General features: G+C 40.7%; 1 protein-coding gene across 1 annotated transcript in view; it reads left to right on the forward strand.

Moving 5' to 3' along the window:
• Window positions 1-8,006, forward strand: part of LOC124872543 (probable E3 ubiquitin-protein ligase HERC1) — a 61,261-nt gene extending 53,255 nt beyond the window's left edge. Inside the window, exons 70-80 of the mRNA XM_047372670.1 lie at window positions 184-286; window positions 1,737-1,906; window positions 2,015-2,153; window positions 2,242-2,411; window positions 3,828-3,997; window positions 4,215-4,380; window positions 4,466-4,542; window positions 4,633-4,885; window positions 4,991-5,143; window positions 7,095-7,400; window positions 7,483-8,006. Coding sequence (XP_047228626.1) covers window positions 184-286; window positions 1,737-1,906; window positions 2,015-2,153; window positions 2,242-2,411; window positions 3,828-3,997; window positions 4,215-4,380; window positions 4,466-4,542; window positions 4,633-4,885; window positions 4,991-5,143; window positions 7,095-7,400; window positions 7,483-7,668 — 1,893 coding nt within the window. The 3' untranslated portion in view covers window positions 7,669-8,006. The remainder of the gene's footprint in view (window positions 1-183; window positions 287-1,736; window positions 1,907-2,014; window positions 2,154-2,241; window positions 2,412-3,827; window positions 3,998-4,214; window positions 4,381-4,465; window positions 4,543-4,632; window positions 4,886-4,990; window positions 5,144-7,094; window positions 7,401-7,482) is intronic.
• The last annotated feature ends 7,689 nt before the right edge of the window (window positions 8,007-15,695 follow it).

A 15,695-nucleotide genomic window follows, 5' to 3' on the forward strand; every position in this document is an offset into this window, starting at 1 on the left:
TCAAAACAAATAACATTCAGGAACCATTGAAAATAAAATGTGTTGACTTTGTCAATCCTAGAAAGACATGAGGAGTAGCAGCAAGTTTAAAGTGTCATATTTACACCAGATTCTTTACATTTTTGATGCTACTTTTTTTACATTACCAGATGATATATTTCACAAAATGTCTTTTCTGTTTAGAAAGTGGAGCAGCTTTGCAACAAGGGCATCAAGAAGGTCTGCTGTGGGACTCAGTTCTCTGTGGCACTGAGCGGTGATGGACATGTTTACACATTTGGACAAGGTACGTCTTACTACTGGAGTCAATTTGTGTTCTGGAAAGTGGACAAAACTTTTTTATTTATTTAGCAAAGCTGAAACTACATTTGTTTCCTTCTTCCTTTTTAGCTGGGAAGAACAAATGTTTTGCATTAAGATTTTAAGGCATACTTCTTAAGATATATTTTTTTATATTTAAAAATGACAAATAAAAATATGTCTAGGTTTATCTTTCCAAATGATTTAACTTCATACTTCTAGCTTTTAGGGCCTCAATAACAACATACAGTCATGTTCAATAAATTAGAATATTTGTTCTGACGAGGCTCGTTAAGCAGGTAAACTCTTAAACATACTGTTCATTAAGTCCACATTTCTGTTTAAAAAAATGTGTTTTTTATTGGTCTGATGTAACATTCTAATCTGAAGTGTCTTTTTTTGATTAGCTGCAAGCAGAAAATCATCATAATTAAGAGAAGTAAAGATTTGGAAGCATCAGTCTGTGTGTAATTAATCCATATAATTTGTTTCACTTTGTGAATTGAGTTACCAAAATAAAGGAACCTTTTTAATGATATCCTAATTTATTGAATATAACTGAATGTAACAGAATTTCTACATTTCTGAAACAAAGCACTGGGTTATAATCTGCCACTACACTTTACAATAATTTGTTTAACAGGTAATTATTGAAGTAGCCAATAAAAATAAAAAAACACTGAGAGGAAATTTGGTGTTTGTTTACATCTTAAAACTCTCTTTAACCCTTTTTCTGTTTTGTCATATTATTGGTATTTACTGTGATAAACTAACAGTTTTTTTCCAAACAGAAATCAGGAAAATGTGCTGTGCATTTGTTTTCAGTCCTCCTGACACGTTGTAGAACCAACTATCACTGCCATTAAAGCTGCAAGTCTTTTGGTGACAGTCTTTCCTAGAAAATGAAATGTGACTTATTCCTTATTACAAATAACACAAGCCCAGTCAAATTGTCTATAGAGCCTGTGAAGAACAATTTAAATGTTTTGCTGAAAAAATTAAATTGGATTGAAGTACAGGCCTTGACTGGACCTCTCTCTGATAGGTTTGTTTGTCATGGATTTTATCTAGAGGTGTCAGAGTAAAGGTAGATAAATACAAATGCAGGCCACACTTTTCACTATCATTTTCCTTCCAATTTTCTGCCACTTTGTGTTGGTGTATCCCTGTAAAATACAGTGCTATTTGTGGCTGTAAAAAAAAGTTGAAGGGGTACAAATATTTTGCAAGGTACGGTTATACGGTGTTTTCCTGATTCCGGCAGCCATGGCTGCCATCGTAGCCTTTTATTTTGCACCTTCATCATAACACTTGGCAATAATACCACAAAGAATCACTTTGCCTGTTTTTGTGGAGACAATTCACTACCCTCACAAAATTTAAATTGTGCAAAGGAAATGTGGGTTTATTTTGTCATTTTTCTGTTGATCGTTCAGAGCGTCTGATTGGTCTGCCCGACCCCATGCTGAAAAATAAATCCACGCCACAAGTGGTCCCGTCCTTGGAGGGGCTTTTTATAGATGACGTTGCTGTGGGCTGTGAACATGTGCTGGCTCTGGCCTCCACTGGAGATGTGTATGCATGGGGCTGCAATAGTGAGGGACAGGTATCCATTGTGTTCTGTTACAGCGTGAATCACTAAGACAATTTTAATGCCTTGCTTGTCTGTGGGACTTGTAAGACTGCATTGCTTGTGTTTATGTGTTTGTTCCAGCTCGGTCTTGGACACTCCAATCAAGTGAAGGAGCCAGCACTCATATCTGCTCTGCATAGTAAAAACATCAGGCAGATCTCTGCTGGCCGCTGCCACAGCGCAGCTTGGACAACCCCTTCTGTCTTGATGAAAAACTCAGGTATAGTCCTATTGTGTCTGCACACAAAAGCTCTATGATCTATGAAAGGGAGAGAACTGGGAATCCCTTATGTTACCTTCACTGGCAGGTGCCTCTGGACATTTGCAGCTAGGTCTTCCCCAGTCAGTTCCTCCACAGTACAACACTCTGAAGGACTGCAGCCCCGATGTCCTCAGCATGCGGCTCAGGGTGCTCTACCACTTCTCTGATCTTATGTATAAGTCCTGGAGGCTGCTCAATCTGAACACCAAGAGTCAGGTAAATTAAATCCTTGTGCTGTGCTTCTAAAATATTATTTGTAAAAAATAAAAAGTCATATTTTTCATAAAATAAAACCTTGTATTTGAGTACAGTTATTCATTACAGAATAAAATAAGAAACAAATATTGGCACCCTTGACATTATTGTTGTGTGGGATACCCTATATACCTATAGCGCAGCATTCTCCTCCTTTAAACATTCATGAGGTTGGAGCATCCATAAAGGCATTCAAACACTCCACTTGGCACAATTTCTGTAGACTGCCCAGAGTCTTGGCTTCTCTCTTACCCTCTCTTCTCTTCTCTTTTTTATTTTTATTTTGCTCTCTTCTCTTTAGCAGCTTCACAGATATTTTTTATAGGATTTAGGCCACGGAAAAAAAAAGTTTATTTTGCGTCTGGCAAACCAGTTTGGTGTTATTTGGTTTTATCTGTCTGATAAACTTAATGATAGCCTAGTTTCAATTTGCTTACAGAGTCTGGCAGGATTTATTATTTAAACACTTCTGCTGTTACTTCAATGCATTCATGGTGCAGTGCACTCTAACAAGATTCCCATGGAGGAGAAACAGTCCCCTCTTTCCCAATCAAAGATCCTCAGTGGGAATGAGGTACTTTTCCACATATTCATTCTTTGTTTTACTCGACTTCTGGATGGGTTGTTTATTGCTGAAAAACTGAATTTGATCTTATCTGATCAAAGCTCGCGGTTCCACTTAAAAGTCCCAGAAGAGTTTAGTAAACTCCACGTTTGCATCTGAAATGCTAGGAAGGATTGTTTTTTCACAGACATCACTCATGAACCACTGGTTGGCATGTCGACGGTGTGTGATGGTTGTCATGGACATCTTGGTGTCCTCAGGATGTCCCTCTGTGCTACAGTACCTGATGCAGATGTACTTTTTCTCATTGTTCATGGCGGCAAGTTAAATTCGGATGCTTATCCAGCCTCGTTTGTCACAATTCAAGTCGTCTTGAAATTTTTATTCATTGCTCTGAAACCAGCAAGTGTAGGTGAATTGTTATTTTAAAGTAGTCATTTTCACACTTGTGCAGTTCAAAACACATCTGCCTTACTTGGATTGGATTTTCTCTGTCATTCCATTTTGAAGAGTATCTAGGGGAAATCGGGTTACATTTATTTTAAAGGGCTTAGTGTCACAACCTGTTTTGCCACTGTTGATGTAAAAAACAATTCCCCCTCAATTAACAAAAGTTGAATTTTGTTTTCTAAATTCTTGATTCTACAACTGAAGTATGAATTAATTCTAAGACAGGTTTAGGTGCCACTGCTGCCAACAAATCTTTCACATCCGTATATTGCAATTTAAATGTTTTCTGAGATTTACATTAAGCAGTCATTTGAAATTTTCCTACTGCTCTTGTTTTACATGCCTTCCCTTCTCTTGTCCAGGTCTCCACGTCACGCTACACTTCAGGGGCAACAGCTATCATCCAGGGTGAACTCAGAGGTCTGCTATCACCCAAGGTCAACATTCTGCCTCTTGTGCGCTCAATCGGCAGGACGATGACCCAGGGCAAAACATATGGGCCACAAATCACAGTGAAACGGATTTCCACAAGGTTAAAATGACCGTGTTGTTAAGTCCCTTGGCTGAACCGGAATGTCTTTGGGGTTGTTGGGGAAACAAATGTGCCTGGGTGCCCTCATGGCATGCTGGGTTTTCAGCTGACCAACCAGACCTATTAAAGGAATTTTAGGACTCTTATTTGGGATGTTGATTGTTTTACTTGAAATATTTCTTCATTGTTTAAAACCCACTCTCATTCACTCCCACAGAGGACGTTCGAGCAAGCCCATCTTTGTGCAGATCGCAAAGCAGGTGGTGAACCTGAACCCTCTGGAGCTGCGGCTGCCATCCCGAGCTTGGAAGGTGAAACTGGTTGGGGAGGGAGCTGACGATGCTGGCGGAGTGTTTGATGACACTATTACTGAGATGTGCCAGGTAGGTGAAAACTACAGTCTGAAGTCTGAAAGCATCACAGATTATGTGCTTCATGTAAATTGACAGTGTAATGTGCTTGCACTAGGAGCTGCAGTCTGGTGTGGTGGACCTCCTGGTTCATACTCCCAACAGTTTTGCAGATGTGGGCTGCAACACTGACAGGTGCGCATTCTAACAGGTTTTATTTGTAAACCAAGCTGTCCTATTGTCAGAAATGATTTTACCACTGGTAATGTTTCCAAACATTTGTAGGTTCTTGCTTAACCCGGGGGCTCACTCAGAGGGTCACATGGTACAGTTTCGCTTCCTGGGTATCCTCATGGCTGTGGCCATACGCACCAAGAAGCCTCTGGACTTGTATCTGGCTCCCTGGGTGTGGAAGCAGCTTTGTTGTATGCCGCTGGCAGGAGCTGACCTGGAGGAGGTAGACCTCCTCACCTATCGCACCCTCCAAGGCATCCTTCACTTGGAAAACAGTGGAATCACCGCAGATAATTTCCATGTGGTGAGAAGCTGTTTAAACCAATTTCTTACAGCAATTGTTCTTCGAAAAGAGAGTTTATCATCTTTTTTCTTCTTGTTTCCTTTGGTATCATATCTCCCTCCACAGATGATTCCTCTGGATTCATTCATGGCCCACAGTGCAGATGGAAGGCTGGTACCAGTGGTTCCTCGAGGTCAAAACATCTCCCTGACATTTTCCAACCGCACTGAATATGTAGAAAGAGCTCTGGACTACAGACTGCATGAAATGGATTCACAGGTTTGGAAGGCTATGTGTGCTGACCTGACCAACTAGCATGTACAATGTTATGTAATTACTTAGGATTTATTAAAGTAGCACCAGTAATAACATTTAAAACCAAAGATCTTATGGAAGAGGTTTTGAACCACTAAATAATCTTCGGCACTGATTGAAGGGCTTTGATTGGAAACACATTCACTAAATAAAGTGAATTCAGTGTCCTTTGGAACTGGGACAAGCAATTTAGCAACCGAGCACTTGTTAGGGATGTAACTTTATATTCAGCTGTCAAGATTTTGTGGGTTCACGAGAACAGGAAAAGAGAAGGTCTCAGAAAACACAAACAGTAGTCCTATTGCCAAAAAAGCATTAAATATGCTCCATTTGGGGCACAGTCAGTAGAACTCACCCTGTGTTTAGCCAAGCTAAACTGCTTAGACTAGCAGTCCTCTGTACATAGGCTGTGGTTTCCTTTTTTACTTCTAAATACTAGTCTAATAAACAGTTAAGCCCAAAAACCGTTCATTTCCTATTTATTTATTTAAATAAGGACCAAGTACTTAAAAAAATAAATGAACAAATTAAAAGTCAGTACGAATACCCAGCAGGGTAGTTTTTTTTTTGATAGTCCCTGTGTCTGATGTAAAAAGGCTTCCAGCATGTGAAGAAAACCCCTGGCAATTTGAGATTTGAAATGATTTCATTCATCTAAGAAGATTATTCTTTTTATAAGAAATAAGGAAGACATCTCTCAAAAGACAATAAAACATTCCATAGCATTATGGAATTAAAAAAAGGTTTTTATTTATATTTTAAATAAAGATAACATGTCAAAAATGATATATATATATCCTCTCAGTATCTTTACTGGCATGTAAACCCTTCTTGTAATGACTGACCAGTTTATTGCAGGTTTCAACTGGTATTTTGACAATTTATCTTTGGTGATGAGCTCCAAGTCTTTGAGGTTGAAGGGCCTCTTTGCCATCACCCTATTGGTTTGCTCTCCCTACACATTTTCTCTCAGATTCAAGTCAGGACTCTAGCTAGGCTACTTCAACATGAATATGACTTCCAGTCAGAACAAACATGATGGTAAAATTAAAAGATCACTTTAGACCTAAATTTGCCAGAGGTATGAATCATTTTGGACCTAATTGTATCAAGCTGACACGATTGTAGAGGAAATTGGGTTAGCAAGAACAGGAGAAGAAGAGATGTTAACGCAATTTAGGAAAAGCTAAACCAGCCTAAGAAGAAGTTTTTATTGGTCATCTCTGTCAGCGTCACGGGGCAACCCAGGCTCTATTTCCTTTCCTACTTTAAATTTAGTCTTAAGCATAGATACAGGGTATTTAGGTTAAAGCAGTCACATTACACTTAAGCATCCTGTAGGACAAAAGTCAATTACAAAAGTACGCATAAGTCATAAGTTTATATCTGCACCAAAATGAGTACCCCAGCAATCACTGGAACTGGAGGTGAGGGGATATACATCAGGTCCCCAGATGGCAAACAACAACACTCGACACCACTATACAGGCTCACTTAAACCTAAAGGCAAGTTAGATCCATTCAACCTGAAGCCATTAGAAATAAAATGTTCAGTTCTGATGTAATTGAAGATGAACTGAGAAAAGCCTTAATTTCCAGCAGGAAGTTTTGGTTTACGTTTTTATTTCCATGGAATATTGTATCAAAAAAACGTAATGAAAGTAGCGCTATTAGTGACCCAGCTAGAACTCCGGACCAGTTGAAAGCATCAAAACCCTGATGTTGTTGTTTTTTAGACTTTTATTAAAAAATCCTGGCTTATGTAGCCAAGCCCATTGCAAAACTGCCATAAATTATATTGTGACCAACCTTAACTCTGTCCACCTGTTTCTGTTTGTGCTCACTTACCAGCCTGATGGATGGTGTCGTCTTGTCCTCAGAAGTATCAAAGCTGAGTTTGTTTCTCTCTGTCCAGGTGGACGCAGTCAGAGAGGGCATGTCCACCATCATCCCTGTTCCCCTTCTGTCATTGCTGACAGCACAGCAGCTGGAGCAGCTGGTCTGTGGCCTGCCAGAGGTGTCTGTTGAGATGCTAAAGAAGCTTGTGCGCTACCGGGACATCACAGAGAGCCACCAGCTTATCCGCTGGTTCTGGCAGAGCTTGGAGGAGTTCACCAACGATGAGCGTGTGCTCTTCCTACGGTTTGTTTCCGGCAGGTCAAGGCTGCCTTCCAACCTGGCCGACATCTCACAGAAGTTCCAAATCATCAAGGTTGACAGGGTGAGACATCAGTGTGTACACCTATTTATTTAAAACTAAATATCCCTCAGCATTTATTTGTTTCTTGTCTCTTCACCTTCAGCCCATTAACGGACTCCCTACAGCTCAGACCTGCTTCTTCCTGCTCCGCCTGCCACCCTATACTTGCCAAGCCATCCTCGCCGAGCGTCTGCGCTACTCAATCCATAACTGCACTTCCATCGATATGGACAACTACATGCTGACCCACAACACAGAGCCAGCAGAGAGCTCAGACACAGAGGAGTAAAGCTGACGACCACAGGGTCATCATGAATGTATCTTCTCCGATGCCATGCACATTATGCACTGAACAGACTTTTATTTGCTAAACTTTTAAGGTAGCGTGCTATTTATATGTTGGTTTATTTAAGAAGATAAAGCATTGTTTTGATTTTTCTTACTGTGCACAGTGTTGTAATCATGGCAGTGATACTACAGGGACAAAAATTAGACTTTTATTATAGGCAACTGAGCCAGAACAAGAAAAATATAATGTGCCTGTTTGTTTGAGAATATGTAATAAGGTAATGATTTACCAAACTGACTGTAGTCATTATTTATTAAAATAAAGAGTGTTTAAATAAGGCCTATTTTTTTATAGTTTATTTCAAGTTTTTTCATGGCATCAGATTCCCCAAAGTTTTGTTTTGGTGTAAATTTGCCACCATTGTCATACAGTTCTGTGTAAAAGTAACCACGGCCTTTTGTAAATTTTTATCTTTTATGATGTTATAATCACAAATTTCAGTGAGCTGTGTTGAAATATTATCTGACTGTCCGGGGCTCAGTCATCATCGCAGTTTTAGTGTGTACAGAATCGCAATAGCCAACAACTGTCCACATGCAGGACGCTATAGGTGGTGGAAAATTAACACTGCACCCTGAATAAACATTCCATTTGTGAAGCATGGTGGTGGCAGCATCATGCTGAGGTGCTGCTTTTATTAAGCAGGGACAGGTAATTTAGATGTAGTTGAAGGAAAGATGGATGATGCCAAATAAAAGGCAGTCGTAGAATGGTAAATTGATTGAACTTATGTTACTTTTCATTATTTCATTGATGGAATTTAACAGTAGAGCCAAATTCACAAATGTGCCAGCATTCATACACCAATAGGTGTCCTGCCCAAGGGCATATCAACACAAAGTGGTCTGTTAAGGGTTGTCCTGTGAATACCAGCCCAATAAGGTGGTGGCATTAGGACGAAATTGAAAGGAATGAGCCAAGCTCTGACATTATTGAGGAGCAAAACTCTGCACACACATGGAATGAATTCACGCAATTTCTTAAAATACAAGAATTTATTAACAAAAATAAGTCAACTCAAAGTCAAACATATTTCAATCAACAACTCTTTACTAAGGGCTACACGGTGGCGCAGTTGGTAGCACTGTTGCCTTGCAGCAAGAAGGTCCTGGGTTTGATTCCCGGCCGGGGGTCTTTCTGCATTGAGTTTGTATGTTCTCTCCATGCATGCGTGAGTTTCTCACCGGGTACTCCGGCTTCCTCCCACAGTCCAAAGACATGCCTATTAGGTTAATTGGTCACTCTAAATTGCCCTTAGGTGTGTGCATGGTTGTATGTGTGTTGCCCTACAATGGGCTGGCGACCTGTCCAGGGTGTACCCTGCCTGTCACCCATACACTGCTGGAGATAGGCATCAGCTCCCCCGTGTGACCCACTATGGAATAAGTGGTAGAAAATGACTGACTGAAGGAATTAAACTCTTTACTACGCTAAAACAATCCAACTAACTACCAAGCAGAATTAAAGAATCTGGAAGACTAATGGGCTATGTACACTATAAACAAGTTGATTAAAGATGGTTGAAAACCATGACCAAAAGAGTGATGCAACATTACCATGCAATGTTTATGTTTAAGAACCAAGGATTATCTTGAAGAATCTGGAAGTGAAGTTAAGTTAGTCTTGGAACCAACTTAGGCAATAATTGACACACCTTTAGACAACCATTCACAATGCAAGATCAGATAAAATATTATTTTAATAAAATAATACATTTGCTGAATAAAACCAACCTTCTGGATGACCAATTCTCAGCTGTGTTTAATTAGCTGCCTTTATTTATTAAAATAATATTTAAAGAAATATTAAGGAAATAGTAAAATATTTAAAGAAATATTTTGGAAAAGAGACAAATCTTTCTGCAGAAATGTGGCTTAGTGGTGTTTACTTAGTTATCAAGTTTAGTAAAATAATGTTTTTAGGGAGATATTATTTACTGGATTGAAAACTAACATCCTTTCTGGGCAAATACTCTTTAGCAGCAAGCACGTGCTCTTACCTGTTAGCAGTTAAAGTTAACAAAAGAAGCTGATAGCTTATGGAGCCAAATTGGGGCCATAAAGTCTGTTCAAACAAAAAAAATTGGAACCTGAAAAATAAAAGTTTATCCAAAAGAAAAACATTTGAACCTGAAAAATTATTTTGAACTTGTCCCCAAAAATAGTGAAAACTGTAAAAAAAACGTTTTGTAGCTGAAAAAAAACCCAGCTGTGAAACTGGAAAAAAATAAGTTCAAAACTACTTTTTCTCGAACTTGCAGATTTTTTTTTTCGGCTTCAAACTTTTTGCCCTGTTTTGGCGTGGGGGGCGGGGCCTCAGATCACGTGGGTGGGGAATCATGACTGACAGCTCAACACAGCGGCTGAACAACATATTCCCAGCTGTTGCATTCAGAGACCGTGGGAACTGGAATTATCTGTAATACATCATCGATATTCTATATATATGTGATTGGTTTTTAATGATAACATGCTTCATCGATAGAAGCAGCTTACGTGAATACACGACGCCCATCTCAGAGGAGAAAATATGATCTTGGCAGATTTGCACAGCATTTTAAGTTCGTGTTGGAGATTTCCCATGCTCACAACATAAAGCAAACAAATCGCTAAGCGGTGGGAATGAAACCAGATGCAAAACGAGCCGGTATTTTCCGAATATCCCTGCATAATTAAGCCTGGGCTTTTTTTCTGATCTCCGCTCTTCATTGTCAGCTCAGCTGGCCGCCCTGCAGCGCATGTTATGTGTTATAGATCAGCTGTTCGCCAGCGTGCAGCAGAGCTGATCTGCCTGACTGGAGCAGAGGAGAGGTTTGTCCGAGCTACCGCACCCTGTTGGCGGTCAGACCTCTCGGGAGTCTCTCCAGTCCCTGGTTCCCAGAGGCGATCAGACTCTATCTAACAATGACTCTTAAAGGAATGACTCTCAAACAGTTTCTAACTTTCAGCTCCTTTCATCTAAATTAGGCAGAGGAGAGGAATGATGAGTTCAGCACCGAGGCTCCCGTCTCGGACCGTCGCAGTTTGTAAAAGGATGACGAAGAGCCTCGATAGAAGGTCACATGTAGTTTTATATCTGGCACTCCAATGCAATGGATGTTTCCTCCCTCAGTGTTTATCAGTAGACTGTGTGTCACCATTGTGGTGTCTATCTGGTAGGTTGTATAGTAGCTGGTGTCCATCCTTAATCTAAGTGTGCTGCTGCATTCTAATCCAACCAGTTACAGCCTGCTCCACCATCAAACCCAGTGCCCCAGCCACAGATCATTCATGACAAACCTTGGGCCATTTATCCTTGTAAAGTGTGTTGATGAGCATCCTTTTATAACAAAAAAGGAAACATTAGAATTTATGCTTAATATCATTATGGTATAAGTGGGAAAAACTGCTATGAGTCATATAAATAAAGGTTATCCCTAACAGGTTGATATGGCAATGTTTAGGGCACAATAGTCCAGAAAAATATCAGTGCCCCAGAAACTGTCGCCTCTTCCGTACTTGATGTCGCGCTCGCCCTGCGTCTGTGCAGGGCGGTGGGCCGGTAGTTCAGCTCGTGGGCCGGTGGTTCACGGGCTGAAGTGAATCACCGGCCCATTAAAAACGTCACTTTCATGTTCATCAAACCAATCTTTCACCAGTCTTGCTGTGTGTATTGGTGCATTGTCATCCTGATACACGGCACCGCCTTCAGGATACAATGTTTGAACCATTGGATGCACATGGTCCTCAAGAATGGTTCGGTAGTCCTTGGCAGTGACGCGCCCATCTAGCACAAGTATTGGGCCAAGGGAATGCCATGATATGGCAGCCCAAACCATCACTGATCCACCCCCATGCTTCACTCTGGGCATGCAACAGTCTGAGTGGTACGCTTCTTTGGGGCTTCTCCACACCGTAACTCTCCCGGATGTGGGGAAAACAGTAAAGGTGGACTCATCAGAGAACAATACATGTTTCACATTGTCCACAGCCCAAGATTTGTGCTCCTTGCACCATTGAAACCGACGTTTGGCATTGGCATGAGTGACCAAAGCTTTGGGTATAACAGCCCGGCCGTGTATATTGACCCTGTGGAGCTCCAGACGGACAGTTCTGGTGGAAACAGGAGAGTTGAGGTGCACATTTAATTTTGCCGTGATTTGGGCAGCCGTGGTTTTATGTTTTTTGGATACAATCCGGGTTAGCACCCGAACATCCCTTTCAGACAGCTTCCTCTTACGTCCACAGTTAATCCTGTTGGATGTGGTTTGTCCTTCTTGGTGGTATGCTGACATTACCCTGGATACCGTGGCTCTTGATACATCACAAAGACTTGATGTCTTGGTCACAGATGCGCCAGCAAGACGTGCACCAACAATTTGTCCTCTTTTGAACTCTGGTATGTCACCCATAATGTTGTGTGCATTTCAATATTTTGAGCAAAACTGTGCTCTTACCCTGCTAATTGAACCTTCACACTCTGCTCTTACTGGTGCAATCTGCAATCAATGAAGACTGGCTACCAGGCTGGTCCAATTTAGCCATGAAACCTCCCACACTAAAATGACAGGTGTTTCAGTGTCATTGTCCAACCCCTGTATATATATATATATAACAGAGAGATGCACTGCGGACCTCTCTGCTGGATGCCAGCAAACCACCGTCCCACTAAGCCAGCGGTCCACCGGAGATTTCCCCAGTTGACCTGTATGCTAGTTTGCCTGGCTGTGAAAATACCGGCTTGTTTTGCATCTGGTTTCATACCGCTGCTTAGTCTGGTGGTTCTTTTGCTAGATGTTGTGAGCATGGGAAATCTCCAACACAAACTTAAAATGCTGTGCAAATCTGTCAAGATCATATTTTCTCCTCTGAGATGGGCGTCATGTATTCACGTAAGCTGCTTCTATCGATGAAGCAAGTTATCATTCAAAACCAATCACATATATATAGAATATTGATGATGTATTACAGATATTTCCAGTTCCCACGGTCCCTGAATGCAACAGCTGGGAATATGTTGTTCAGCCGCTGTGTTGAGCTGTCAGTCATGATTCCCCACCCACGTGATCTGAGGCCCCGCCCCCCACGCCAAAACAGGGCGAAAAGTTTGAAGCCGGAAAAAAAATTCTGCAAGTTCGAAAAAAAAAACTTGAATCTGAAAAGTAGTTTTGAACTTGTTTTTTTCCAGTTTCACAGCAGTTTTTTTTTTCAGTTGCAAAACTTTTTTTCCAGTTTTCACATTTTTTGGGGGGGATGTTCAAAATAATTTTTCAGGCTCAAATGTTTTTCTTTTGAACAAACTTTATGGCCCCAATTTAGTTCCATAATAGCTTAGCACCAGAATCAAACACACACCTTTAATATACCGTTAATAAAAGGGTTAAAATGCATAATCTTCTGTGTTTAAAACAAACCCTTTAAATAAAGTTTGTCCTAACTTTAAAAACACACAAACACAGAACACAAAACTGAGCACGTGTGCTGCCGATAGCCTGCTAGCATTGGGGGGTGCGGGGCTCTGTCGGGCCGACCAAAACTGCACAGTTACTGTAAGTGAGGCGGTGCCGTTGTCCTTCTGTCAGACCGGGAAAACCACTCCACTCGGCTTCGTAAAGGCAGCGTCTCTGCAGGGAATTCTCTGGAACACAGTTTGCTTCTGCAGGCCTCAGAGAGAAAATCAGGCAATGCTTGTACCTTAATTATTCCCGTTCTTGAATGAATAGCGGATACACATACAGCAATTCATCCGTACTTAACTTTGTGCATATGATTGATGATCATATGACACCATTGGATCCAGTTGAAGAGTTATGTCTGTTTGCCAGCAAAGACATTAGCACGCTGCTAATTAGCTCTCCTGCCAGCTTCGCAGCCGTGTCCGGACGGAAGAGGCAGGATGTAGCGCGAGCGGTGCTTTTATTTGGATAGTGACGTCACAGAGGTCCGCGGTTACCCCGTTTCCTGGCAATGCAATTTATTTTGAAAGTCTGTACTGGCCTTTCATGTTGTAACCATGGCTATGGTCCCAACAGCAGTCTTTTCCACAATTGCAGAGGCCAAAAAAATGGCCATGACATTACATTTCACTGTTAAAGATTATATTTTAATTGGACTTATGGAGTATTCTAATTTTCGGAAAAACTGAATGTTGGGGGTTTAATAGCTGTAAGCAATAATCATGAAAATTATCAGAGACACTTGAAATATATCGCATTGTGTGCAAGGAATCTGTGTCACACATAAGTTTCACTTTTGTATTGCGCTGCTGGAATAAATTTACTTTTCAATGATCTTTTAATTGACTGAGATCCCCCTGTACGTAGCATGTCTTTCCAAAGCAGCCTGTCTGCTTGAAGGTGATGCTAATCTGGAAAGGGGTAAACCATCTTAATCAAGGAACTGAATGAAATGTTCACAGCAGAGAAATTCGGTGTTGCGATTACTGCTTTAAAGCTGATCATGAATGACCTTTGAAGCCCTTTTTGTTGCATTTCCATTAGCACCAGTTTCCACATGAAAGGGAAATAAAACAGAGAGCAACAACTCCCCTTTTTTACAAAAAGTGGTCCTAATTTAATTCCCCTGAGTTTAATGTTGCCCTGAGTCAGCACAGCTGGTGTGTCTGCAATTTGTCCGCGCTGGTGAGACGTCTGCTGTGACCTTATTACCCATCTGTTTCGCTGAGAGCTGTGTGGCCAGTAAGGCAGAATTCAGCTTGCCGTCAGCAGCCTTGCAGCTGAGAGGGGAGGGTGGAGGCTTTCTCATGAGAAGCCTCGCCTGGTATAAATATAACGTCCATCTATCAACAGAACAGGTACACAACTCTGGAAAGGCCATGGCAGGGAAAAAAACATGTTGGGGATTTGTTTCAAATATCTGGTGCAGCATCTTGAGACTTGCTTTGAGTTTACAAGATGTGAAGCAGGTGTGAACTTCAGTGTGTTTTATTAAATGTCCTGCTTGTAGACACAGGTGGCATTCAGGCAAACAGGAGGACAGAAGCACACACTAAGATGTAATTTAGATCATTCCTCACAAATGCAGCCAAAAACAACAATATCTGGGCAGGAATTACATGCCGGAACAATTCAGCGTTTTTAATCTGATTCAGATTTCTTTGCCAAAAAGGGATTATCTGGACTCAGTTGGTACTTTGCAAGAAAGAAGCGTTTGATTTTCTCTTTGTTATCTTTATCTGTTTTACAAAGTGAATTGAATTGTTTATTATTTGGGGGCAAAGCAGTGCAAAGATCAGGTATAGTTGGAATTGCAGAATGCTTTCACATGTTTTATGTATAATGGAGATACAATATTTATGGATTTCCCAGTTAATATCTAATTTATTTTAACCAGTGTGAAAATTCAATCTTTAAAGTGTTTCAGTGGATATATCACCTATTCAGATAGATGTTTTTGCAGGAGTATAAATATTTGGTTGTGAAGTTATGAACTAACTGTCATTCTTCTCATTCCCACAGGGGTGCAGTGTGATTGCTGCACTCAGAATCAAATATGAACATGTGCTGTATAGGAGAGCACTGCAAATGAGCAGGCATCATCACTTACAGGCACACAGCATATAGTTGATGATGCAGTGTCAGCTAATCTCTGTCGCTGCTTTTTCCACTCAGCTCATTTGATCGGGACAAATGGACGACAGCATGCTGGATGTTTAACATCGGGTGTTCAAATTACTCTACATATACACCAGATCAAAGCTGGAGTAATGTGTGCATCTTTCTGGAGTCAGACTTCATAGTGTTCACTTAAAAAAACATTTGTATTTCATTTGGTTGCTAAATTAAATCACAGAAAGTAAATCTCCACTGCAACTTTCTTTTTGCTTTGAACAGAATCAGGTTAGACAATGACTTCTGTTTCCAGTCTTTGTTCAGAGGTAATATAATTTCTGCTTTTCTGAGCAGCTAAAAATCATTAAAGGGAAAAGTTGATAAGCAGGAAGAATTTGCCCTTTCTATGCAGTTTTTT

Source organism: Girardinichthys multiradiatus, chromosome 8 (genome assembly GCF_021462225.1).
Source record: "Girardinichthys multiradiatus isolate DD_20200921_A chromosome 8, DD_fGirMul_XY1, whole genome shotgun sequence".
Lineage (NCBI taxonomy): Eukaryota > Metazoa > Chordata > Actinopteri > Cyprinodontiformes > Goodeidae > Girardinichthys > Girardinichthys multiradiatus.